The 23,819-nt window shown below is 53.5% G+C and overlaps 1 protein-coding gene across 9 annotated transcripts in view; it reads right to left on the reverse strand.

Moving 5' to 3' along the window:
- Positions 1-23,819, reverse strand: part of POC1A (POC1 centriolar protein A) — a 101,807-nt gene that overhangs the window by 49,311 nt on the left and 28,677 nt on the right. For all 9 annotated transcript variants that reach the window (XM_078443028.2, XM_060631189.3, XM_060631191.3 and 6 more), the window contains 6 exons: positions 22,467-22,551; positions 21,324-21,495; positions 20,768-20,947; positions 19,756-19,863; positions 18,703-18,818; positions 10,473-10,606 (listed from right to left, as the gene is read on the reverse strand). In XM_078443028.2, coding sequence (XP_078299154.2) covers positions 10,473-10,606; positions 18,703-18,818; positions 19,756-19,863; positions 20,768-20,947; positions 21,324-21,495; positions 22,467-22,551 — 795 coding nt within the window. The remainder of the gene's footprint in view (positions 1-10,472; positions 10,607-18,702; positions 18,819-19,755; positions 19,864-20,767; positions 20,948-21,323; positions 21,496-22,466; positions 22,552-23,819) is intronic.

Below are 23,819 nucleotides of genomic sequence, written 5' to 3' on the forward strand. Positions count from 1 at the left end.
GAGTGTCACTGCTGAGGCCTCTGCTCCCCACCACCACTGACAGCACAAAGGCCAAGCCAGGGGGGTCATAGGTGGGCAGAAAGCCCTGCTGGGTTGCCATCACTGTGCCCACTTCCCAAGGATAAGATGGAGGTCGGACAGGTGCACCTACTTATCCCAGGCCCAGCACTGGCACCAGAACTTGGGTCCCCCTGGCCCAGGTCGTGCTCCTCCCCGACACCACCCTGCAGCTGACCAGAGAAGTGTGCAGCCCTGAGGAGGAGCCAATGAGCAGAAACGGGGTGCAGTCAGGGAGCCCAGGTGACACAAGAGGCCAGAATCAGGGTAGGAAGGAGGCTGGGAAGGGGGTTATGAAAGGTGTCTGAACAGAGGAGCAACGAGACATCTCCCTCTAATGTGCAAATCACTTTCTTTATGTTAGGACCTTTGGGGAAGAAGTACCAGCTCCGGCTTCCCAGGTGCTGAAGGTCCACATGACCATCGGAAGGGACACGCCAGACCTGTGCCACGCAGTGCTTTGAGGGCCCGTGAGTTTATCTGGGCTTGGAGCAGGGGCGCATACTCCTCCAGTAAAGAGGGAGGGCTCTTCCTCACATGCCTGAAATCTGCTGCAGAAAGATGCACGGAGCAAGAATCTGTTCACACACCACCGTGAACCATCTCTTCCTCCTGGCCAAACTTTCAGTGTGGTAGTACTTGGCATTCCCAAAGAAAAACCAGATAAAACAGATTCTCTCCTAACTGATGACAGCATGGCCACTATTACAAAGGCCACCTCAGTTCCTCCAGACCAGAGCAGGGAGCAGCAAGAGCCCCAACTGCCCAAATGAGATGCCTCTGGCCGTGGGGCAGACATAAGAGGTGGAGTCATGGACAAGAGGAACACTGGGACACACCTCCACGATGCTGGAAAAGACAGAGAAGTTCTGGGCTAAAAAACGGATCTGAAGTCATGGAACAAGACCAGCTTCTGCCTGCCCAGAAGAGACAGGCAGGTGGAAAGATGCCCCTGGGTACGCTGGGCAGGAAGGAATATGTACCCCCACACTTCCCCATTGTATCCACGGCCCCTCCTCTCCAAGGTGCCCATAATGAAGGTGGTGAAGACGAAAGTGAGTACAAGGCCAGCTAACACTAACTTGCACTTACCCACTTCACCTTCAGAGGATGGTTTGCACGCTTACCCTTCCTACAGGTGATGCGTCCCAGAGGAGAGACCAAGGCCCAAGAGGTCAGAGACAAAGCCTCCAGCCTGTGCCTCTCCCCACCTCCTCTCACAGATGGGTCTCCGAGGGCCTGGGGTTCAGGGCAGTCAGGAGTCCTATATGGCCATCCAATAGGACAAAGGAGATCCGTTCTTATGATGGGGAACGTCAATTACACCAGGGAGTGTGAAATGCCAGGTGCAAGGCATCATGAGCCACAAGTGCAGGGCCGAGTGCAGGAGGGAGCAGATCACGCGTCACCCTAATACTCTTCCGGGTGAACAATCCCCAAGGGTTAACACAGTGGGGTGCGGGATGGAAATTTCAGGTGACTTTCACTTGATTCTTGGAAATCTTTGTTAATTCCTCATACTTCGAACTCTTAAACAGTGAGTATACGGTATTGCTATGTTAATATAAAAACAAAACAACAAAGCTATTTTCATTTTGAGGAAAAACAAAAAAGGAAGAGAGAAAAGAGAAGGAAACCAGGACACGTAGTGTCAACAGAGACAGGCTCTTTGCCTGTCCAGAGCTCACTGAGGAATAGCGGGTTTCCAAGAAGTCAGAGCAACTAAGGAACCAAACAAATATTCATCAGCCAGTCTCCTTTCCTGTTGTCACTCAGCCACCAGATGCCAAGTTGCTGACAAGATTCTGGAGGCCAAGGGCGCCTGGGTGGCTCATTCAGTTAAGTGTCTGACTCTTGATTGTGGCTCAGGTCATGATCTCACGGTACGTGGGATCTAGCCCCATGTCGGGTTCTGTGCTGACACAGAGTGGAGCCTGTCTTTCACTTTCTCTCTCCCCTTCTCAAAATAAGTAAACTTAAAAAACTTGCTGGAGGACAAGCAGTGGCAGCACCACTGAAGAAGGCGGCCGGTAGCCTGTGGCATGGTGGGGGACTGGGACCAGAAAGCAGAGGCTAGTGCTTTCCCCGGAGTCCAAATGTCAGGAAACTCTCTGGGGATGATGCTAGCAACATACAAGCAGTAAGGGGAATCTTGGGGGTGAGACCCACGGTCTTCCCCAGCAGTGCCCATTTACCCAGAGGATTGCTCAGCTCCCACACCAGGTACCTTGGTGTTCCTGGAAAGAGCAACATTCCACAAACGCTCTTGCCTGTCTGTCTGTGGCCCACAAAAACAGCCCCGGGGAGCAGGTGGCCCTAGGCTCTGCTGTGGGACAAAACCAGCAGGGACTAGAACGCAGACCGAGCTTCTCCACCACCGACAAACATCATCCCAACCCTTCGGCACCCAGACAACCCCGGCCCCCACCAACCTCGCCAGGGCCCCTCCTCCTGCCCTCACTGGTGCTCCAGCTCCACCGGCCTGCTCAGGGGTCCTCATTTCGAGCTCCAGTCTTCTCTTGCTTCAGGATCTTTCTGTGACCTCTGGCATTGAGCTCTTAATTCAGTTATTTCTAATCTCTCTCCGTTTTAAATAAACTCCTTTAAGGCTACACATTTGCCTCTGATTACCACCCTAGATACATCCTCAAAGTTTCCAATATGCAATATTCTCACTGGTGGCCACCTCCAAACATTTAGTTTCCACAATGATTTACTCTTTAGCCCAGCAGTTACATTTTGGAGTGCATTGTAGCTTCCAAACCATGGGGGCTTGACGGGCGCTTTTGTCACAGACACTGATCCAATGTTATACACGTTGAGATCATTCTGCCTTCAAGGTGGCTTATTCTTTTTGGTTAATCAGTTACTCTCAATGCATTAGTTCACCAGCTCAGGGCAGGAATGTTGCCAAATTGTTTCTTCTCCCAGGCAAGACCCAGGGGCCTCTCCAGAGACTCCTGAGTATGACTCTGAACTCTCTGCTGAGACTTTAGCAGTGTGGTCTGAATGCCAGAGGTGTTTACCTGCCTGAGATCCTGGTCCCCTCTGGCTCCAGGCCATGTCCACAGGTAGGATGCCTCACAGGCTCAACCAGATCCTTCCCTCCCTTTCTGGATCTGGCCAGCTTTGGTGAGACCATTCATTCTGCTTGGTCGTCATGAGCACTGGATGCAGCCTGGCCTCCCACCCCACTCTCCCTCCTGATGCAGCTTCATGTGGCCCTCGAGGTTGGCTAGGCCCACACCCAGTCACTTCACCAAACACCATCTTTGCCTTGACAACCTCCAAACCAAGAGCCCCGCACAGTCTGCTTTCTTCACTCTTGAACAGCAAGGTGTTAATCAAGAAACTTGAAAAAAAAAAAAAAAAAAAGGCAAAACAAAGGAACCCATGGTGTTTAGCTCCGATAGCTTCTGGGTGACTTTCCCTTTAGGGCCCCTATAGCTGGTCCAGACCCCTCTGCTCTCCTCACTCCCTTCCACCGGACTCCCTGAGGCCCCTGTGCACCTGAACTCTGACCACTGTGTCCACAACAGCTATGCTGGCAAAGACCCAGCCAGGTACCCCATCCACCACCACCTCACGAGGCTTTCGTAATGTTTTTCACTGGCTACCAGCCAACAAATAGTAATGTCACAACACATGCCTGGTGTCAGAAGTAACAGAAGAGTGACCATTAAACAAAGACATGGAGATCAAGGAGGCATAAGCGGCCTCTGGTGTGGGAGCCCTGGTCTCTGATTCCCCAGGCTGCTTCTTCCACAAGCCCCACACCAGGGAGGCTCCTGCACTCATTCACCAGCATCTTGCTGTGGGCTGGCTCCTGTGTCTTAGTAGTGGCCCCGTGGACTAGGAGTGGCCTCTGGGAAGAGCTGGTGCCCAGAAATGCTGAGGCTCTCTCCTGACCTTGGCCAAGGACACCTCCTCCCAATCCTCAACCCTGGGCTGCTGGCAGGGGACAGAAGGCCAGGCAGGCCTCTTGGTTTACTCAGGTTGGAGTACATGAGCTGTTCTCCCTCGTGATGTCCCCTCACCTCTCCCAGGAGGTGCCCAACCATCCAAACCAGGTCTGAGCTTCCCAAGCATAAACCTAATTTTCCAAAATGAAATGACTACACAAGGGGCCGCAGAGTGCCGGAAGAAACAAGGTGGCAGGGCGGGTGGAGGGGGGGAGCACGTTCAGAGAGCCTCCTTCCACCTGGAGCCACCTAGGGGCAGCCCATGCATCCCAGGCCACTCTGTCACACTGCCGCCTCTCCTCCTTGACCATGTGTACCCCTTTACTGCCACTTGCCCAGCCCCAGCCTAGGCTCTGGCATGACACAAGCTCCCAGGGACGTGGGTGGATCCCGTGCCCTGAGCCTGTGATTTCACAGTAAACAAGCCTAGGAGCACAGCCCCAGGTGCAGATAGCAGCGCCAGTTCTGGGTTCTAGGCCCTTAGTTGGATGGCTGCTCACCTGCACCATGAGCCAGCTGGGGTGCGTGGAACCACATGCCCAGTGATTCCCGTGCAGCTCAGTCACTCCACAGCAACATGAACGCCAACTGCATAGCCATAAACACCAGATTTAACTCCCACCCACGTCCCGCCCACCATCCTCTCCCAAATAGCTCCGGGGAGTTAAACCAAATGAGCATGGCTCAAGATTATGTTTCAGAAAATACAGAAAAATAAATCTGTATTTCTAGCACACTGCCCCCACACTTGCCACCCAGAGCTATGGGGGCCTCGCTCAGGGCACAAGGTTTCAAACAATAGCTGTACTTGCTGGGGAAGTCCTTCCTTCTTCTGCTCTTCCCTGCTGCAAGGTGAGGGGTGGGACAGGATGAAGAGGCCCCTGTGTGCCCTGACACCCCTAAGTCTATACTGGATTCAGCAAGAAGCAGGGGCTCCTTAAAGCATAAGAGACTCTTAAAAAATGAGAACAAACTGCGGGCTGATGGGGGGTGGGAGGGGGGAGGGGGGGAGGGGGGGTGGTGGGTATTGAAGAGGGCATCTTTCGGGATGAGCACTGGGAGTTGTATGGAAACCAATTTGACAATACATTTCATATATTTAAAAAAAAAAAAAAAGAAGCAGGGGCTCCTTTTCCTCTTGCTTAAGTGTCAAAGCTGTGGCAGATTCCCAGGGCAAGACCTTCCAGAGCCCCAGAGAGGGCACTGGCACCTCTGCCAGCCCACTGCCAACAGACACCTGGCCTGTCCTCCAGGAATTGGGCCGTAGAATGTGGCCTGACAGGCAGGACTAATAATGGGCACTGCAAACAGACCTGTGGACCAAGGCACCAGCAGGCCACACCTACTCAGAGCAACTGGTGGGGACAAGTACATTCAGAGGAGTCACCACAGGGACAGATTTCAGGAGCTGTGTGACAAAAGAGAAACCAAAGCAAGAGGATGTTCTGGGGGAGATGAGGACAAGACTAAACAAAAAGCCAGATAAACCCTTGAAACACTCTGTGGGAGAGTGGGTGGAAGGAAAACAGGCACTTCCATCCCAGCGGGGGAGGGGCTGACGGCTATGGCCCTGTGCCCATTGAAAGGGGTGAAGCCATCAGAGTCCCCTACCATGGATTCATTTTCCTACTAAAGACTGACTGCCCACCCAGGGTGCCAGAACCATGCCCATAACAGAAACGTTCAATGGCCTTTTATTTATTTTTAAATGTTTATTACTCATTTTGAGAGAAAGAGAAAGTGTGCGTGAACAGGGGAGGGATAGAGACAGAGAATCCCAAGCAGGCTTCATGAAGTCACGGCAGAGCCTGACGCAGGGCTCGATCCCACGGACCATGAGATCATGACCTGAGCCAAATCGAGTTGGACACTTAACCGACTGAGCCACCCAAGCTTCCCATTCAACAGCCTTTTAAAGAGCTCTCACCTGGGGCGCCTGGGTGGCGCAGTCGGTTAAGCGTCCGACTTCAGCCAGGTCACGATCTCGCGGTCCGTGAGTTCGAGCCCCGCGTCAGGCTATGGGCTGATGGCTCGGAGCCTGGAGCCTGTTTCCGATTCTGTGTCTCCCTCTCTCTCTGCCCCTCCCCCGTTCATGCTCTGTCTCTCTCTGTCCCAAAAATAAATAAAAAACGTTGAAAAAAAAAAAAAAAAAAAAAAGAGCTCTCACCTAGAGCAACAAAAGATCTTTTCCAAGAGCTGAAGTGGAAAGGGACCAACATCTGTGAGGATCTACTATGTCTGGTGCTGGGGAATGTAGACACACCCTCTCCTGTTATGAGGCAGATACAGGAGTTCTTACAAATGAGCAAAGTCTTAGCAAAGTCAAGGTCTTGCCCAATGTCCCAGGGTAAGAGGCAACGCTGGAATGGCCTGACCTTGATGCCCAAGGCCTTTCCTCCCATCTGCAGCCTCCTGAAACCCAGACTTAACTGAACAAGATGTGACAGTACTCATGGCTTTTCCAAACCAGAAACAGGTGGGTACCAGCTATTTGTTCCTGGAAATACTGGGGTATTTCCTTAAAAAGCTGGGCACCATCACTGACCAGATAAGGCTGTATGAACCCTCCTCAACCGAATGCATCCTAGCACTTGGCCTCAAAAAAAGAAGCTGGCAAAGGTGACTGGTGCAGGCTCTTTACCAGCTCAAGCCACAGAGAGAGAAATTGCTCCTGCGTTCCCAGGGACAAAGGCAGAAGAAAGAGGGCAATGTACCACATCCAGGCTGGCAGCGCCCTCCCTGCTCTGTCCACTCTCCACTTGGGCAGATTAGGCTGGAGGTAGACGGCTACCCAACTGCTCAGCCCCAACCCCTGCCTTGGCAAAGGGGTCAGTGTCTGCTCAGGTTGCATTTGGTAACTTGCCACCCGCTGCCTCCTCATCACTGAGGCCCATCACAGCTGAAGCAGCAGAGCTATTGAGGGGCCGGGGCCCAAGGACTTGAGCTAGCAAAGGGCTTGCTCAGCTCTTAGGCCTGCCACCCAGCAGCCAAGCACTTGAAGAGACTCACGCGTGGAAGCCTCTGTAGAGCCACATGGGCCACAGCTGCAGCCAAGGAACTATTCCCAGGGTACAGTCTGTGTGGCATCAAACACCCATGGGACAGGAGCCTCTCTGTCCCCAGCTACATCCCCTGAATGGCCCTTTGTAGCTCAGAGTCCCAAAGCCAGGACTTCAGAAGAAAAGCACCAGAATCCTCGAGGCCCACAATAAGCTTATAATTGACATCCACCTCTAACCTCACAAAGTGAGCCAGCCTCACATGGGCCAATGGGAGGTGTGACCAAGTGCATGCTAGAGAACCACCAAACTGCTGCTATGGTCAGACTCCCAGGTTGACAAGCTGCCCTCAAAGCAGTACAGAAGACCCAGGCTGCATTGGGTGATCCTGATCTTAGCTCTGGCACTTGGCAAGTGCCTCCGTCCTGGTGCCCCCATGCCTTTAAAAGACAACTAAATAGATGGGGCACCTGGGTGGCTCAGTCAGTTAAGCAGCCAACTTTGGCTCAGGTCGTGATCTCACAGTTTGTGGGTTCAAGCCCTGTCGGGCTCTGTGCTGACAGCTCAGAGCCTGGAGCCTGCTTTGGATTCTGTGTATGCCTCCCGTCTCTGCCACTCCCCTGCTCTCACTCTGTCTGTCTCTCTCTCTCTCTCTCAAAAATAAACATTAAAACACAACTAAATGGCATATCAGACTTCCAGCCTCAACCCAGATAAGAAAGCATCAGCCCAACAGCACTGCTTCCCCTGACCCTTCTTCTCCACGCTGTTGCTCCCTCAGTGTTCCCCCACAGGAGCTGGCTCGGGCCCTGCTCGGGACACAGGCACTTCCCTGGCACATACCCAGAGCCCCCTCCCAGCTGAGGGCTGTCTCACCCCCAGCATTGGCTTCCTGTGGCTGGCTTCTCTCAGCTGGTGTGCCACCCCCTGCCCAGCTGGCCCTGCCTTTCTCACAGGTGTGGAACTGAAAGCAGGAGGGGGGTGTGCTCCAGTTGGCCGAAAAAACTCAATAGCCTTCCCTCCCACAGCTCTCTCTGGGCCACGCCCAGGGATGGTCACAAGGAGGTCCTCCAAGTCCAAACCAAAGTTTCACTTGGTTCCCTCCTGCTGAATCAGAATGAGGTCATGTAGCAGCAAGGCTGGGACACAGCAGCCACAAGGCCTGCTGGCCTCCTCCACAGATCAGTGATCTAAAGACAAGAGTGAAATCACAACTTGACATCTAAAAGCTGTGTGTGGGGGATGCCTGGGTAGCTCAGTGGGTTAACTGTCCAACTTCGGCTCAGGTCATGAGCTCATGGTTTGTGAGTTTGAGCCCCATGTCAGGCTCTGTGCTGACTGCTCAGAGCCTAGAGCCTGCTTCGGATTCTGTGTCTCCCTGTCTCTCTCTCTGCCTCTCCTTCACTTGTGCTCTCTCTTTCTCTCTCTCAAAAATAAATAAACTTTAAATAGATAAGTAAAATAAAAGTGGGTGTGTGAGGCAAGTGAGTACTCAGGGTCGAACCGTAGAGACATGGATACTTATCCCAGCTCTGCCACCCTAAGCTGCATGGGACCCCGACAATTCAAACCACTCTCTGGGCCTCAGTTGCCCCATCTGGATCAAAAGTACTTTCAAATCGGCCATCCTCATCTGTGGGATGGAATCCCTGGGCACTGAGGACCCTGTGGGGACCCCTGGGGCCACTCAGTCACACACTTCAAGAAGTGGCTTGTGGCAGCTGGGCCTTATGGGGGCACTTAGCCACCTCCTGGAACAGAATGTGAATGCTCAAGTCACCAAACAGCCCAGGTGCAAATCTTTCTGGAAAGGTAGACCAGGGAATGGACTTCATGATCAGGGAGCCCAAGAGGACTATACATCTGCATGGGGCTATGTGAACCCAGATGTCCCTTGGCCTAGTTCCCACATTTCCAGGTTCAACGGCAGACAGGCAACTGCGCCATCTCACTTGGTCCCTGTTTCACTTCTCCAGAAGAAGATCAATGGGTTTCCGTTATGTGCTTGATGCTGTGCCCAAACACAGGACAGGCATTTAGACACCACATTTCTAGGGTTATCAGGCTAAGAGGTGAGTCAGCTGTTTAAAGAACCTTTACACACACACACACACTGAAAGCCCTGGATGATCACTTGGCACACATCTGTTTGCATGTTTCTGGATATTGCTTTCTTTCTGTGGGGAGCAGGAGAGACAGCACCATTCGGGTGGTTTTCAAATACCCTCTTTGGTTATAAGATCTCAAACTGGTTACACATGAATCTGAATAACTGACTTGCCAAAGAAATAACAAAGGTGGCTCTGTAACAAGAGCAGAGGTCACCCAGCCCCGGGGCCACATATTACACCTAGATGTGCCAGTTGCTGGGAGAATGAGACATGTCCTGCACTGCAGACATGTGACATGGAGGACGAGGGGTCACCATGGGCTGAGGGCAGCAAGGAGCCTTCCAGGTCCCAAGGAAGCAGAAGACAAGGCCCATGCTCCCACACCAAGCCACAGCCAATGGCCAATGGCCCCCATGTGCCTGACTCCGATGGCAGTGAATCCAGAGCCCTAGCTAGACACCACACCTTGCTCCCTGCCCAAGATACACGGGCACCCCAGGGCCTCCCTCAGCCCTCAAGAGCCTGTCCCCACCCTCCACTCTGCCTGCCCCCCTGCTCACAGGTGGAGAAGGCGACAAACTGACAGCTCTGGTCTCTGCACCCCATGTCCAACTTGGGTGTGGCAACTATGTCCCAACAGGAGACATTCTGTTCTGCCCAGCAGGAGACAGCTCAGCCATAATTGGGGGCTGGTGTGGGGGTGAGGGTGAGAGAGTGACTCCCAGACCGGCTTCTAGGAGAGCGGCAGGCAGCCCACCTCACCATGGCCCCGCGCCTGGCCACTGCCCACTGAGAGAGTCCAGGGCACCAGCTGCATTGGCGAAGGTTGCTCAGAGAGGTCCCTTGATTCAATTCCAGGAATTCCCAAACACACAGGAAGATGTCCATCCTAAGCACTCGTCTCTGAGAGATACCTGTTAGTTTCTATCTCCAAAGGCATCAACATCTGCAGAACCCTCAAGAGACCCCAATGGCAATTCAGGGCATGGGGTCCAGGGCTCTACTCAACCAAGATATGCCTGAGGTCACTCAGGGGGCAGATTCCATGTAGCTCCCTGGGAGAAATGTGCCAACCATGTCTGAATGGCTCCGTCCCACTCCCAAGTTAGCTCCTGCACCCCCTTCTCAGCTGCGGTACCAGGCCCAGCACTTCTGCCAGAGCTCATGGTCCCCATCAGGGGCAAACCTGTTTCCACCCTTCGCTCCACTGCCCAGACTGTGAGGGGACCACAGAAGCCATCCCCAATGGGCTCCAAGGGAAGGCCCACCTCAGATGAACCACAGCCCTGCATGTGCCTCAAGGCCTCCCTCTACACCACTCAGTGCCAGGCTGATAGCCTCACCTGATGCCCGTGGAGAGTATAGAGCAGCCGGCCCTCCATGAGGTCCAGGATCTTCAGGGTCGAGTCGCTGGAGGCCGTGAGCAGGTAGTTTCCGGATGGGTGGAAGGAGAGTGCATTCACCGCTGCGCTGTGCACTAGGGAAGGGACATCTGTCAGGCACTGGCTGGGAGGCCAGGGGATACAGCTGAAGCCCAGAGACGGGCAATCGGGACCAACCGAGGCTCGGCTCCAAGGAGCTGTGGGGAGCCCCACAAGGATTTCCCAGAAGTGCAGCACAGGAACAAGAGCAGACTCATCCAGAGCTGAGAACCAACAGCGGGAGATGCAGGGCAAGCGGGCGCACAAGCGACAAGGCCGGTGGGATCAGGTGATTCCCCCACCTCTCACAGCACACAGAGTGTCGAGCTGGGGCAGAATGGAGTGCTCAAACATAATGCTCCATCTGTCTTTCATACTGCTACTCAGGGGGAATGAGGTGGAAAAGAAATCCCCTGAAGTCCCAATACCATGCCCCTGCCCTACAAGAGTGTGGGGCAGGCAGGCAGACGGTAAGACACGCTCAGGAACTAGTCAGGCCTGGGTTCCAATCCTGGCCTCCCTGCTGGCCCACTTTATGACCTTGAGCAAGCACCCTGACACATCTAAGCCAGTCTGTTTCTCCTGCTGGATCATGGCACTCACATGTCAGGGGTGCCGTGGGGATAAGCCTGCCCATGGGGCCTCTGTACAGAGTGAGCCCTCAGATGTGCCTCTCGGCTGCCCCTGGTGTCACACGCAGTTTCTAGGTCCTGCCACTTTACCCAACACTCAACAGCTCAATCCCATCCATGACTTTCTTTTCCCCATTGGCCTGACCCAAACCCCACTATCCGTCCTGGTGTCCCTCACTCTGCAGGATCCAGCCAGCCCAGCCCTTGACAGCTCTCCAGGCTGACAGCTCTCCAAGTATTCCCCATGGGCCCAGGAGACCCTTGCCCACCTCTTCCCCTGACCTTGAAGCTCATTACTCAGTTACCTCCTCCGAGAAGCCTCCTGGCCTCCTGGGGGCCACCCCCTTGAACTGTCCTCCTGAAGCACCACGAGTCTCCAGTGGGTGTACTCCTCACAACAGTGTTTTACATTTATGTGTAACTATTTCATTCCGGGCTGGGTCCCCCATTAGACTGTGTGCTCTGTCAAGCAGGAGCTTGACTCAGTGTCAGGCACTGAGCGGGACTCAGAAAGCAGTGGGTGAGTTGGACCCAGGCAGGCCACATGGGGACTGCATGTGAGCACCAGCTACATCGCAGCTTCTAAAGCAGCTGCTGAAGACGACCCCGGTGCCTTCATACCCACTATTCAGGCCTGGGAGGGGACATCAGCGGGGATAAGATAACCGCGGCCTGCCAAATCAGAACAGCCACAAACAGAAAGGCAAATTCTAAAACCAACCCCTCATCCTGGCACTGTGAGGCTGCAAGAGCAATAAACACATCCACCGCAAAATGGCCTTCAGCAGAACCCACAGAGGAACATGGAGCCCCTCAGACACCAGCCCAGCTGATAAGCTCATATGCCTGGGGAATGTGGGTACATGTTCCCGAGCACACTTGGGGGAGACAGCCAGGGCTTTACATAACATGGCAATTTATGTCTGAACACTCTTTAAGCACCAGAACTCCAGGAGCCAGCCTGCAGAGGGGCTGATGATGTCTGGGGACGTGGAGGTCAGTGTCCTCAGTGCTTACTTAGATTTGGGGCATGGAAAACAAAAGAATACAGCCATAGATGACCCCAGCAGGAACTGAACAGGTGCAGAGTGTGACTATCACCACCCACATGTAGAGGGGCACACACATGTGCAGAGGGATGTGGACAGAAGCTCCTGGTAGGGCCCTCATATACAGTCTTATGGGTAGGACAGAAATAAGGGAATTTTTACTCTGCATACTTCCAGAATAATTTTTTAACCATCAGTATATAGTCACTGTGATTACACAACTGGGTGAATGATAAAAAGCAAATCCTTCCCGAGGTAACTGGGTGGCTCAGTCATTAAGCATCCGACTCTTGATTTCAGCTCAGGTTGTGATCTCACGGTTCATGGGTTCGAGTCCCACGTCAGGTCCCTCGCTGACAGTGCAGAGCCTGCTTGGGATTCTCTCCCTCTCTCTCTGTCCCTCCCCCACTCACATGTGCTGTCTCTCTCAAATTAAATAAACTTAAAAAAAAACAAAAAAAAAAAAAAACAAACACCTGTGTGTAGTGGGGGCACCTGAGTGGCTCAGTCAGTTAAGCATTTGACTTCAGCCCAGGTCATGATCTCACGGTTCGTGGTTTTGACCCCCACATCAGGCTCTGGGCTGACAGCTCAGAGCCTGGAACCTGTTTCAGATTCTGTGTCTCCCTCTCCCTCTCCCTCTCCCTCACTCTCACCCTCTCCCTGTCCCTCCCCCACATGTGTTCTCCCTCTCTCTCTCAAAAATAGATAAATAAACATCAAAACACAAAACAAATCCTTCTCTCCCCTCAATAGAGAGTCCTGTCCAGGGAGGCGGAGCCCAGGCCTAGCCTGGCATCGCCCGGACAGCACTTCAGGCTGTGAGTCTACAGGCTAAGAGCTAGTGCCCTGCACTCCTGAGGGGCCAGCTATGCTCACCAGATTGCTGGCTCACATTGGCGGAGAAGTGAGGGACGAGGAGGGCCAAAACACTGGGAGATGCTCCCAGGGGAGCCCCGCCACCCTAAGCCCTCAGTCCCACAGCAGAACAGCTGCCTATGCCCCATCTTCCCTCAGGCTTCAAATGCTACTCCTGGCATGTCTGCCTCCCTGAGCCTGGAGAAGGGCACTCTATTCTCGTTTCTGCAGCCCTTGGCAGCCTGTACTGGAAAGAACGCCACCCCACCCCACCTGAGACAAAGCTGGCAGAGGAACAGCCAGGGTCAGGAGGGTGGATCGGGGGAGGGTGAGCTCAGGGAGCCCAGGGCTTCCCAGCACCACCAGGCTGGCGGGGTCAGGATGTGGATGCCATGCCAGGGCCTCCCACCTGGGCAAGTCCACCCCAGGGAAGGCAATCTCCTCCAGAGGAAGGGCACCAAAAGCTCTGCTCCAGTATAAATGGCAGGAATATCAAAGACCTCCTAGCTGGGGTGGAAACATCTGGAACCATTTACTCCAGAAAAGGGCTCAGACTGGAGGTGAGGATGTACCAGACGCCAGGACCTACTGCCTTTCCCTCCTTGTTCTCCTGCCTTGCCCACCAGCCCCACCAGCCTGGGGCAGCCTCTCTGGCTCTACAGAGGTGGGACAGCCATTCTAGGGAGGCCCTGTCCTAAGAATCATCCCTGCGTGACAGTCCCCCAGGTAGGCTCCCACCATAAAGTCCTGAGCAGTGACTGTGCAGGAATAATCCACTTTTCATCAACTTGCTTCCATGGCAGTTATCAGTGTTAACTGATGGCGGGTTGCCATTTGGGCACAGCTGTGGGCTCCTGGCAAAAGAGAGACTCCAACTCAAGGTCAGAGGTACACCAACATCAAGATTCTACAGGCCACCAGGAACCCAGAGAGGGTGGGATCGAGGCCACTGCAGACCCTGCCCTGGGAACTGGCCACAGCTTGCGGGCAGCACATGGCCTGAGGAGAGTCCCAGGTACCCACAAGCCACTCTGCCCACACAGCTCTGTTGTACAAGCCTTCGGCAAATCTGGCCTACTGCCCAGTGGGCTCCAAACTGACTGAGGAGCCCAGAGTGACCCCCAGGTACCCAAGTAGGAGGTACCTTCCTAAAGCAGGCCACACCAGACCGAGTCCCACCCCACTCTCATCACAAAGGGCTCAGCTTAACTTCACCCGGGGTGACTTCTCATAACATGCAACTGGAACTACCCGTGACTTTGGGTTTATGAGGGGCTATGGATTCATACAATGAAGTTGCTCTGATACTAGCAGGGAAGGATGTTCAAAACCCTCCTCTTTGTGACTGTCACATAAATGCTCACTTAGGGATGGTGGGAAAGAGCCAATGAGTTGGCCAGATCAGGTGGGACAGTGCACTGCCTCCTGACCAACTGTTTCAGTCTCAAAAACCAAGCAAAGGGTACAGGCCTGCCCCACCAGCTGCATAGCTGCCTTAAAATCCTCCGTGACTGTAGCTGGGGTGGGACAGAGGGGTGTGTTAAGAACCAATGGAGGGGCTGCCTCGGTGGCTCAGTCGGTTAAGCAACCGACTTCGGCTCAGGTCACGATCTCACTGTTCGTGAGTTCAAGCCCTGCGTCGGGCTCTGTGCTGACAGCTCAGAGCCTGGAGCCTGCTTCAGATTCTGTGTCTCCCTCTCTCTCTGCCCTCTCCCACTCCTGCTCTCCTTCTCTCAAAAAAAATTAATTAATTAAAAAAAAAAAAAAAAAAAAGAACTGATGGACAGAGAACCTGGGACTCTGAGCTCTAATAATTTCTGGAGAGGGCCAAGCCAAGGCTTCCCAGAGGCCTCAGGAAGTAAATGACTAGAATCAACACAGTGTAAGAATCCAGCAAGGGGTGGTGGACAGAACGTCAGACTCGGAGGCCTTGAACTGGGAGGCTCAGATTCCCAGCTTCCCAGCTGTGTGACCGTGGGCAAGCCTCAAACTCCCCATCTGTGAAATGGGGAGCAGCCCCTGCCATCCACCCAGGAACTGCACGTGCCTGTAAACCGCAAACCACATTATGGGTTCCGGATGGGGGCTGCTGCTCAGATGTTTCAACAGCCTTGATGTGGGCTCAGAGCATATGGAGCCTAACCCACCTCCGTGGGGACTGGTGCTCCCAGGGCTCTAACAGCCCCACTGTCTCCTTGCTGAATTGGGAAACCAGAACTGCTCCCCACAGTGACAGGCCAGAGCCAAGAAATTCCTTGCCTGAGAAAAATGGTGCCAGCTACCTGCTGTTGCCTAAAGCGATTCCCAACAACCTAACACGGGACAGGAAGTGTCCTCCATAAAGCACAACCATGCGGCAGCTGGACACGGGCAGGCTAGGATTGCTGACCACACACTGCAGTAGCATGAATCGAAGTGTCTCAGAAAAGCCCGACAGCCTCATGTGCCCAAAGCCCACTCAGGAGTGCCTGGTTCTCACCCAGAGTCCCCAAGTGTCACAGTGTCCCTAAGAACTCTCCTCTGGGTTTCCCAGGGATCGGAGACAGAAAGTAGCTCAGGTGTCTGCTGTCAAAGGGTCAGAAGTCCTTCTTGGGGAATCAGCCTCCAAACAGATGCCCCTGCACCTCCAAGGGTCGGGGAGCAGCTGCTACTAAGGGGCTAGGGAGAGTCTCTCAGGTAGAGGTTCAGCCATGAAGCTCTTAAGGGGAGCCACCAGCCAGGAGCAGACCTAGCCAGGTCACTCTGGCAGCACAGAGGGTGAGGGGCATGTCCCCCAAGCAATGTGCTCGGATCCACCTGGCTCTTCTTGAGCCCCAGAGGGTGAGTCTAGAAGTAGTGGGAAGAGTTTGCGGCACTGTGAATACCCATCATGTACCATGCACCATGCACTGGGTAGGAAGCTGAGGAAACCCAGTTGTTGATGGGGTACTCCAAGCCACCCGAGGTCTCTGATCTATATCAGGGTGGCTTAGGAATGAGACACTGAGTAGCTCTATCACAGAGGAAAGAATAAGAACAAAAACTCACTGAAATCTCTCTGCAGAGCCTGTCAACCTCATGTGCCCCAGGTCCCCTCAGGACTTGGCTCCTGATGCTACCTGAGCCCTCCCACTACCTCCTCAGCCCTGCCAGTCACGGACTCCCACCCCCACCCACTGCCAAGCCTGCTCCCTCAAAAACCCCAGGGACCTCTCTCCAGCACCTGCCACCCCCCTCAACTGCTCTGCATCACTCCACCTCCTGACCACCCTCTTTGGGAGACTCTGCCCTCCTCCGTACCCCTGGTTCTGCCCCCCTCAGCCCTCCCATGATGGGAGAGGGGGCTCCCACCCCTCACACTGACTTCTTTGTGGACCTTTCCTTTCATGGCTCCTCAATCGCAGGGACCCAGGATATGGCCTGAGCCCTTCACAAGCCGCAGGAATGGCCCCCTACCCACAGCATCAACTTCTGACTCTACTCAATCTCCAAAACCCATCCCCTGGGCCTGACTCCTGCCCTACTTGGATGCCCAGCCCTCACCCAGACATACCGGCTTCCCACTCCCATAGGCTCTCAGCACTGCTGTCCTCTCAGACATACCTTCACTCTGCAAACCATGGGACAGTCCCACCACTGCCGCTGCATCTTTGGGACCATGATCCAGAGTACGGCATTCAAGGTCCTCCCCAATGGGTACTTGCTGGTGCATGCCACAAACACCAACCAGGCCCAGGCTCCTGATCCATCAGAGGTGAGGCTGGACCCTCCCAGGGTCACCTAGAGATCCTCTCCCTGCAGTGTCAAGACTTATGCAGTACAAGATAATAAGTAATAATAAAAGTCTTATGTGGTACAAACCATATCTCCAGCACTCTATTATAATTCTCATGTGGACTCCCCCAACAGATCTTCACAAACCCCATAAGGTACTATCACTACCCCCTTTACAGATCGGAAACAGCCTATGCTCCTAACCTTCCCATCTCTCCTGACCCCACACTCAGAGGCGCCTTTCTGCCCAGCACTCCTTTGCACCTGCCAAACTTTGCCTAGTCAACTTTGCACATGTGCCCAATCTCCAATCTAGGCCTGGCCGAGAAAAGAGAGAGGCCTCTAAACCTGAAGGAGGGGAAGGAGAGGCGTGGTCTCCAAGGACGGGGTAGACCCCATATCTGCTCTGTTCTAGAAGCTCTGTCTGAAATGGCATCTGTGACAAACCCCAGGGCTCACTGTAGAGAAAGGAACCAGTTATGCAGCTGGCCCCTGCCACCTGGTGGTGGTGTAGGGTAGCGCAGGCCTTGACTGCCGGCTCACCTTGCCCAGAGACCAGACAGACCCCAGGACCAAGACTTGGCAACAACAGCATCATCATCAACATAGTGCTTGTTTTCTGTTTTGTGCCAGGCACTCTCTGAGTTCTTCATGTGGACCAACTCATTACCCTCCCAACGCCACCTGTGAGAGAAGCCCTATCACTGTCCCAGGGTGATCAGAGGAGTCAAGTGACCTGTCCAACGTCACACAACTAGGAATGCTGAGGCTGGCTGCAGAGCCCACCCTCCACCATGTGCTTCTTAAGACCAGGAGCCTCTCTCCCTTCTTAGGAGGTCTGTTTCCCTTGGTTACCTCAAGAAAGTGCTGTCCTCACAGTCTGAGAATCTGCTAGGAAGGGCTTAAAGCAGAGCTCTGAACCCCAAGCCCGACACCTTTGTCCAGATGCGTCCTTCCCGTCTTCAGGTGTGAATTCTCGAAGTGGCCCATGGACTTTAAACTCAGTCCCAAGTCAACAACCACAGTTTTTCAAACAACCGTAGCTCTGCCCCTCCCTGGTCTCGGCCCCAGGCCCCCAAGGTCCCCTCCATCTGCTCCTTGCACAGCCTCCAGTTCCTCCCATGGCCCCTCACCAGCTTCCTTCCCTGGCTCCATCCCCACCACTGAGGTGACGCATGGCCATGCCCAGTCACACCTGCTCTCAAGACAGCTCCATACTCCAGTACCCTCAGCTCGCACCTCCTAATCACACCCAAGTCTGCTCCTGCCCCGCCCCCCAGCTGGAGCCTGACGCTGGAATTGGCCCACGTGGAATGCCTGCGGCTCTGCCTCCCAAGGGCTACAATTAGATCAGGGGACACAACTCCAGGGCTTGCGTCCTGGCCTCTAGCCTAAGTTGACCCTCCATATGGCTCATGTCTCCGTATCAGTGGAGGACATCATGAGGCCCAAAGTGGCCAAGGTCTCACAAACACTGACCTCTTTTGACAGACCTGCCCCCCTCACCTGAGTTAGCCCTGGAGGCCAGTAGCACAGGCAGCCCCTGAGAAGTGGCGCTTGAGCAGAGCCCTGGCCGGAGACCCACTGAGAGCTCCTCATCCGGCCCTGCAGTACACATGAGACCCTGGCAGCTCGTGAGCAGGCACCAAAGGGCTTGGTGGATGCCAGGTAGTGCCATGATTCACCTCCTGGCCTACGTTAAAAAAACCGGCCTAGCCATAACACGGACTACTCGCCCCTGGAGATCCCAGCAGGCCTGGGACTTCTCCCCACTGACCAGGGCCATCCTCAGGCCCATTTAAGCACCACGGCAATGAGCCCAACACCTGGCCCCACACAGTCCCGCTCGTGGACACTCACGCTGATAGTGCTGCAAGAGCCGGTGCATCCGCACGTCCCACACCTTCACTGTGTTGTCCATGCCGGCAGCAGCAATGCACGTGCCGCTGGGGTGGAAGTCCACATAGGTGACAAAGCTGGAAAGACAGGGGCCACCGCAGGCTATAGGAGGGCTGTCCTGGCTCAGAACAGACCTGAAAACGTCCAGCACTTTCCCTCCCGTGCATACCTGCTCAGGCTGTCCCCTCAACCCAGAACACCTCCCTTCTGCCCTGTTTCTTTACCAGGTGGCCAAGGAATAGCAAGGAGAGGGTGAGAACAGTGGCTAGCAATAACCAGAAGTAGCCTCACCAGGGAGCAAATCCCAGCATCCACTTCTAAATACAAGTAGAGAAAGTGTCTTTAGCCCAAAGATCAGCTGATGGCTCAGGGGTTTTCAGAGTTAGAGCTGGTGCCCTCATCAAAGCAGGAGGCAGGGCAGGCCCTGCCAGCTAAGGCCCAGTCCCAAAGGGCCAACAGGGCCCCAGGGCCGCTGGTTCACCTATCTCCAAGAGACAGGCCAAGGGCCCTCAATATACCGACACGTAACACCCAGAGTGGTATCGTGGCCAGCTCTCAGGAGGAGCCTGTCCTTGGGGCTCCCAGCCTAACTGAGGAGGCAGAAGCTGGGGTTCACTGAGGAGCCCAGAGCAGGTGAGTCCCTTTCCTGGTGATGTGGCACAAAACGAATAGCCTCCAAGAACTTACAAGAACCTGACAAGCTTTTTCCTTTATAAAACCATCACCATAGGTGACATACTAACATGATTTAGGAGGGTCCAGGCTCACCTGCTTTCAGACAGACATGGCACAATTAGACAACTGGAGAATGAAGGGAAAAAAGAGGCCCCAAGAATTATAGGCCTTGAAGTTAAACACTCCTGTTATCTGCGGGGATGGGAGTGAGGCTGAACCTCCCATTCACATAGGAAAAACTTCAGAGATAGAGAGCAGCAGAGACGTGGTTCCACACGAGGCCACTGGGGCCCCTCACGACTAGGTCCTGCAGGTGGTGGACAGGGTCTGGTGACTTACCCGCCATGCTCACAGTAAGAGTGGACACACTCCCGGCTGGTCTTGTCCCACAGCTTGACAGTCTTGTCATCACTGGCAGACACAATGAGCCGCCCGTCGGGAGAGAACCTGAACCAGGCAGGGCACAAGTCACACCACTGTCATGGGTGCTGCACAACTATCCTCCACAGCCACCTCTCTGCACTGCCCACCCCCTGATCCCAGAACCAGCCAAAGCCACACACCCTGCTCTGACCCTGAGTGATCCCAGCCAAGTGGCTTTCCCTCTGTGAGATGGGTAAGAATGGCGCCCACCTCATGGGAAGCAGGGAGCAGCGTTGCGTGCGCAAGCCCCCAGCACTGCACGTGGCATACGACACCGCGTGGGGTGACCCCTGATGCTAGCAGCATGAAGGTGGTCCAAAGCCCACCATCAGCCCCGTTATCCTGTTCCCAGGCCCCCCAAAACTACATACTGCCCCCCCGCCACACAAAAGGGAGAGCCGGCCTCCAGACCAGCCCCCTCAGAAGCCTGGATCCCCAACTGGCAGCTCAAGCAAAATCAACTTCTGAGAAGCAGACTCAGGGTCAAACCCTAGCTCTGCCATTAACCCCACCAGATACTGCACTCTTCTGGGCCTCAGCATCCTCACCGGCATAATGGGAACGACACCATTTAGCCTGCAGGGCTGCCATGAAGAGTGAAGAGAAAACGTATAGAGGCAGCAGTGACATCATCCTGTTGTTGCCAGTGCTCATAAACAGCCCCTTCTGACTTGCTTTGGGCCTCATCAGCACAGTTGTCGGGGCGGCCAATCACGACTGGCAAAGGACCAACGCACTTGTCACCTCTGAGCTTAAAGCTTCTCAATAATTTACAGTGTAACAACGTCTTTGTTCCCACTTCACAGATGAAGAAGCGGAGATGCAGGAATAGAAAAGAGTAGTGAAAGTGTTTGGCCAAGGTCATGATACTGGCACCTGGCAGCGTCTCTACCTCTCAAGCTCCAGGTCTCGACAGGACAATGCTCACCTGGCACAGCGGACCCAGTTGATGTGCTGGCTTAGGGAGAACAGGAATTTCTGGCGATGAGTCGACCACACCTTAACTGTCTTGTCATCGGAGGCTGTCACGAAAGACTGGCCATCACTGCAGAAGTGGACACTCCTCACTGTGGCCGTGTGTGCCCGAAACACAGTGGACTCGCCTTTGCTGCAGGGGTGGGTACTCCAACTCAGGAAACCCGTAACAGTGACACGAGGGCCCATGAGCACATCAAAGCTCTCCCCACCCCTCGGGAGCCCCTCCAAGTTGACACAGGCCTGCGTACCCGTGCCCCACATGTTGCCCATGTGTGAACAGCACCAAGATGGGACCCCTTCCAGGATGGCTGGGGTAAGCCCAGAATCCCTCTCCCAACACCAAGGGGAGGGGCCCAGCTGGAGCTCCAGCTTCTGATGGCACCTCTTCAGAAGCAGAGCAGATGTCCCACTACAATAAGTCCAGAGCCAGGATGGGGACCTGAGTGTGGATAGCTCTGGCACCAGGGCCCCAAGCTCAGATGAGCCCTTCAACGTCTATAACTCACACATTGGGTATCCAGATCCGGACAGTTTTGTCTCGGGAGCCTGAGGCAAGAAGGTGTCCCGAAGGGGAGAAGTTCACACAGGTGACAGCATCCTTGTGGCCCGCAAAGCGGTAGGCGCGTGACTGGGGCTTCATGTGCCAGATCATGAGGCATGAGTCCATGGAGCCGCTGGCTGAGAAAGCAGGGACGCTGTGACCCTCAGGTCCAGTGGGCCTTGAGCCTCCAGCAAGACAAAGAGGTAAGGGGGCAGGGGACAGGCCACACTTCCAGTGACCACTGACCTGGTGTTTGGAGAATCTACTGGTCGTCAGCTCCCCAAGCAGCAGGACCACATGGGAGCCAGACCAAGAGATGCTCTTCACATGCCAGCCCTGTGCTGCAACCCATGGCCTCTGAGAAAACTTATCCTCCACAGGGCCCCCGCACAGTCACACCCTAAGGGCTCTAGAGGGCAAGTCCTCCCAACACAGGGCAGCCGGTCCAATCCAATTGGGCCTTTTACCATTGAGAGTGCCCACATCAATCAGAAGCCTGGCGACCCCCAAGACAGGTCAAATAACTTCAGTTTGCTCTTAATCTACACTGATCACAAGGCCAACAGCCTCTGACAGGGGACCTTGACCATAGGATAAAGGGAGAGCCTTGTCCACAGAAACAAGAAAGCTGCAGCCATGACAGCTGTGTATGAATCCCCAAGCGGCCAAAGAGCAGGGGTACTCAGCTGGTGTGCAAGGGCAGTGGTAGAAGAGGCGTACCCGGCTCTACTCCACACCCTTCTCCTGGATGCTCCCATAATACTATGGACAACAGAATGGAGGACCCAAGGAAAAGAAGGCACTGTTTAGGGCCATTCCGTAAGCCAGACCCAAAAGGTGGCTGGGATATATGCAGTGAAAAGCCCAGAAGCTGGTCCCACCCTCAAAGCCTATGTGACCTTGGCAAGGCCCCCAACCTCTGCCATGTAGAATGAAGCTCACAAAGCCCCCAGCACCCAGACAGCTGACCAGCTGAAGCAAGATGCAGGTCTAGACAAAGCACCTGGGTGCTCACTGTGCCCTACCTCCCCCACACCACACCTCCCAGGTAGAAAATCAGCCTTCTCAGCTCATAAGCTAGGGCCTAGGAAAAGACGCCTCCTCTTACCCAGCTGCTTCGTGTTGAGACTGAAGTCCACACAAGTAACTGCATCTCGGTGGCCCTTAAAATGCCTCTCCAGCGAGGGGTCCTCCTGTGGGAGAGCCAGGGTCAAATGAGTGAAAATGTGGAGGAGGACGGGGCTTGACCCCAGGGCCAAGACTCTTCCTATAATAGGAAGAGTTTAAAAAATGATCAAGGCATGGTCTTGGATATAGAAAATCCTAGGGAATCCGTTAAAAAAAACTAAGCCAGTTAAGTAAGGTTGCAGGATACAAACACGAGTAACATACAAATATCGATCCTATACACCAGCAATGAACAATCTGAAAAATGATGGCAATTCTATTTATGACACGTAAGAAAGAATACTTCGAAATAATTTAAAAAGAGAAGTGCCTGACTGGCTCAGTCAGTACAGCATATGACTCTTGATCTCAGGGCTATAAGTTTGGGATCCATGTTGGATGGAGAGATTAATTTAAAAAAAAATCTAGAAATAAAGGGGGGAGAGGAAAGAGGGAGGAAAGAGAAAGAAAGAAAGAAAGAAAGAAAGAAAGAAAGAAAGAAAGAAAGAAAGAAAGAAAATTAACTTAACAAGAGAAATAAAGGCTTACACAGTAAAAACTGTAAAACTTCATTGAAAGAAATTTTAAAAGACCGAGATGAATGCAAAAATATCCATGGTCACAGTTTGAAAAACAATTTTGTTAAAATGCAATACTTCCCAAACTGATCTACAGATACAACACAGTCCCTATCAAAATCTCGGGTGCCACTTTTTGCAGAAATTGACAAGCTGATCTTAAAATTCATACGAAAATGTGAGACAGCCAGAACAGACAAAATAATCTTAACCAAAAAATGGAAAAAGTCACTATGGAAAAAAACTTTGTGGGGCGCCTGAGTGGCTCAATCGATTAAGCGTCTAAATTCAGCTCAGATCTTGCAGTTCGTGAGCTTGAGCCTTGCGTCAGGCTCTGTGCTGACAGCTCGGAGCCAGCAACCTGCTTCAGATTCTCCCTCTCTCTCTGCCCATCCTCTGCTTGCACTGTCTCTCTCTCAAAAATAAAATAAACATTAAAAAAAAAATTTTTTTTTAAACAAAAAAATCTCACTGTTCCTCAAAAAGTTATCAAATTCTAGGTAAATACCCCAAAGAATTGAAAGCATGTTCACACAAAAACTTGTACACAAGTGTTCATAGTAATATTATCTATAATAGCCAAAACGTGTATAAACCTAAATGTCCATCAAGAGATGAATGGGTAAAAAGGGGCACCTTGGTGGCTCAGTTGGTTGGGCGTCTGACTTTGGCTCAGGTCATGATCTTACAGTTTATGAGTCTGAGCCCCCTGCGTT

This window comes from Panthera onca, chromosome A2 (assembly GCF_046562875.1).
Source record: "Panthera onca isolate mPanOnc1 chromosome A2, mPanOnc1 haplotype 2, whole genome shotgun sequence".
NCBI classification, from domain to species: domain Eukaryota; kingdom Metazoa; phylum Chordata; class Mammalia; order Carnivora; family Felidae; genus Panthera; species Panthera onca.